This window comes from Rutidosis leptorrhynchoides, chromosome 1 (assembly GCF_046630445.1).
Source record: "Rutidosis leptorrhynchoides isolate AG116_Rl617_1_P2 chromosome 1, CSIRO_AGI_Rlap_v1, whole genome shotgun sequence".
Classification (NCBI taxonomy): domain Eukaryota; kingdom Viridiplantae; phylum Streptophyta; class Magnoliopsida; order Asterales; family Asteraceae; genus Rutidosis; species Rutidosis leptorrhynchoides.
Window position 1 is genome coordinate 522,681,993 of NC_092333.1, and position 3,447 is coordinate 522,685,439.

A 3,447-nucleotide genomic window follows, 5' to 3' on the forward strand; every position below is an offset into this window, starting at 1 on the left:
GGCTTGACTCGATCCTTTCGACTGAGTGCATCAGTAACAACATTTGCATACCAGGATGGTACTTGAGTTCACAGTTGTAGTCATTTAGTAATTCGACCCAACGTCTTTGTCTCATGTTCAGTTGCTTTTGATCAAAGATGTGCTGGAGACTCTTATGATTGGTGAATATGGTGAATTTGATTCCATAAAGATAGTGTCGCCATATCTTTAATGCGAATACTACAGCTCCTAGTTCCAAGTCGTGGGTAGTATAGTTCTTCTCATGCTTCTTTAATTGCCTGGATGCATATGCAATGACTTTCTGGCATTGCATTAACACACACCTAAAACCTTGGTTTGAAGCATCACAATAGACTACGAAGTCTTCAGTTCCGTCGGGTAGTGATAAGATTGGAGCGGTAGTCAACTTTTCTTTCAGGGTCTGAAAATCAGATTCCTGTTCAATAGACCACTCAAACTTCTTATCCTTATGAGTCAACTTGGTGAGTGGTTTGGCAAGAATGGAGAAATCTTTGATAAATCTCCGATAGTAACCGGCAAGTCCTAGGAACTGATGAATGTGTTTCGCATTCTTAGGTGTTTCCCAGTTCTGAATAGCCGAGATCTTCGCGGGGTCGACATGTATTCCATCACTGTCAACTACATGTCCCAAAACCTGAACAGTCTTTAACCAAAATTCACACTTAGAGAACTTCACATACAAATGTTCCTTCTTTAGTAATTCCAGAATTTGTCGGAGGTGTTGTTCGTGTTCTTTCTCACTCTTAGAGTAGATGAGAATATCGTCGATGAAAACAATCACAAACTTATCAAGATAAGGCTTACATACACGGTTCATGAGATCCATGAATACAGCAGGAGCATTAGTTAACCCAAAGGGCATTACCAAAAATTCGTAATGTCCGTAACGAGTCCGGAAGGCAGTCTTGAAAACATCGAATTCCTTAACTTTAAGTTGATGATATCCAAATCTCAGGTCGATCTTGGAATAGATGCTTGATCCTTGTAACTGATCAAACAAGTCATCGATTCTAGGAAGAGGATAACGATTCTTGACGGTCAACCTGTTTAGTTCGCGGTAGTCGATACACATCCTCATTGAACCATCTTTCTTTTTGACGAACAATATAGGTGCTCCCCACGGTGATGAGCTATGACGAATGAATCCTTTCTCCATAAGCTCTTGTAGTTGCATAGATAGCTCTTTCATTTCTGATGGAGCTAGCCGGTATGGTGCCTTTGCAATAGGTGCAGCATCGGAGATCAAATCGATTTGAAACTCAACTTGTCTTTGTGGTGGAAGACCAGGGAGTTCATCAGGAAAAACTTCAGGAAAGTCTTTAACAACAGGAACGTCTTCAATACGCCGTTCTTCTGGCTTGACTTCCTTTATGTGAGCCAAAATAGCTTGACATCCTTTCATTAAGTACTTTCGGGTTTTGATGCATGAGATAAGATTAAGTTTGGAACCACTCTTATCTCCTTAGATAACAAGAATTTCACCAGTTTCGAGAGGAATATTAATTTTCTTATCAAAACACTGGATACCCACTTTCATCGGGGATAACCAATCCATCCCTAAGACTACATCAAAGCTTCCTAGTTCAACAGGCAATAAGTCAACCTTGAAGGTTTTATTGGCTAGAGTCAGATTACATTCCTTGTAGATCCGGTCAACTTTTACAAATTTACCGTTGGCCATTTCTACAAGACAATTAGTGTCTAAGGTTTGGGGTTTCTCGTCAAATAAGGCACAAAATTCAGTAGACATATAACTTCTATCAGCACCAGTATTGAATAAAACAGAAGCATAACAGTGGTTGACAAGAAACGTACCAGTGATGACGTCCTCGTCGTCCCTAGCTTCTTCAGCTGTCATGACGAATGCTCGGCCCTTAGCCATGCCAGCATCTGCATTCTTAGTGATATCCTCCTTCTTAGGACAATTGGGTTTTGTATATCCTATTTCACCACAAGAATAGCAAGTAGGAACAAAGGGCTTGTCTTTAGTTGCAGGAGTATATGTTGTAACAGCAGGAATTCTACAATTTTTACTCAGGTGACCCATCTTCTTACAGTTTCCACATTGAATATTACATTTCCCATTGTGATATTTTTCACATCTTGAGCAGTAGGGAAGTTTACCAGCATAAACACCCGTTGTAGTATCACCAACTTTCTTGTTTGAATTCTGACCTAAACCTTGAGTAGGCTCAAACTTTCTTTTGTTATCAATAGCCTTTACTTCGGTTTGTTTTTCTTTGGCATTTCTTCTCGCAGCCATAACCAGATTTTCAGTCATCAACATCGTAGCCTCAATGGTTTCTTTACCAGCAGATATAACATTCCCCTGAATCAAAGGAGGAAGACCGATGATATACTTTTCAATCTTCTTACTCTCAGGAGTAACCATACTAGGGCATAGAGCAGCTAGCTCTAGAAATCGATTGTTGTATTCCTCAACTTCAAGATTTTTCATTCTTAACTCCCAGAATTTGACTTCAAATTTTTGGACTTGATTCCTGGGACAATACTTGCCAGCCAGCATGGTTTTTAATGTTTCCCAGGGTATGGCTAGAGTAGCAGTCCATCCAACTGTACCAGCATATGCAGTCCACCAAGTTAAAGCTCCATCGGATAGATTTCCAGTAGAATACTTGACCTTGTCAGCTTCACCGTAGTTACACAGATGAAACACAGATTCCATCTTTTCGAACCAATGGTTTAGTTCAATTGGTCCTTCGGTTCCTTTATAGCTTGGTGGCTTACAACTCATAAATTCTTTATGTGAGCATGAGTTCAGAGAGTTTCGGTTTCCGTTGTTGTTGTTTTGATTATTGTTGCTGCCTTGAGCGGCAGTAAGGAGTTGTTGAAATTGTTCATTTGTGAGAGTAACGTTAGGAGTGTTGGTGTTGTCATTTGTTTGTCGTCCTCCATCCATTGTTCTTCAATACATAATTACAGTATTAGTTGAAGAGTTATGGTGCAATAAATATAATTTGTAATAATAATCACATAATCACACACATATGGCTAAGGTAAGATAAGTTAAGTTATATAACCACTTAACTTGTTATTAACAACGAATGGATAAATCATCCTTATTACACAAAGGAAATGAGAAGTACGGTAGGCAATGCCTTTACATAAATGAAATAGACATAATGGACGAAACGAAAATCCTGAGGATTATCAGTCCTTCTTTCAAATGGAGGGTTTGTGTTGATCCTTTTTCCCATTCGGGTATTAATGCTTGTGGTGGCCTACTCCTCCACATATACTGCAAGTAGGAATGGTTGCATTAGCTTTGGTTACAGAAGTTTGAGTTGAGGGAATCGTAACTCTACAATTTTTGGCTATGTGACCCACCTTCATACATTTGGAGCACACAGCGTTACATCTCCCAAAGTGATGTTTCTCACACCTTTGGCAACAAGGAATGGTTCC

The 3,447-nt window shown here is 39.5% G+C and overlaps 1 protein-coding gene across 1 annotated transcript; it reads right to left on the minus strand.

Annotated features, from left to right (window-relative positions):
- Nucleotides 1–1,483: 1,483 nt before the first annotated feature.
- Nucleotides 1,484–2,941, minus strand: LOC139841847 (uncharacterized). The gene is made up of 2 exons (XM_071832043.1): nucleotides 1,837–2,941; nucleotides 1,484–1,722 (listed from the first exon to the last, which is right to left on the minus strand). The coding sequence occupies exons 1-2, from the start codon at nucleotides 2,939–2,941 to the stop codon at nucleotides 1,484–1,486; spliced, it is 1,344 nt and encodes a 447-aa protein (XP_071688144.1).
- Nucleotides 2,942–3,447: the final 506 nt, after the last annotated feature.

Excerpts from the sequence above, each read along its gene's own strand:
- LOC139841847 (XM_071832043.1), bottom strand. The coding sequence starts at position 2,941 with ATGGATGGAGGACGACAAACAAATGACAACACCAACACTCCTAACGTT. Across the intron at positions 1,723-1,836 it reads CGACGAGGACGTCATCACTG|ACACTAATTGTCTTGTAGAA; the intron begins GTACGTTTCTTG and ends CCCAAACCTTAG.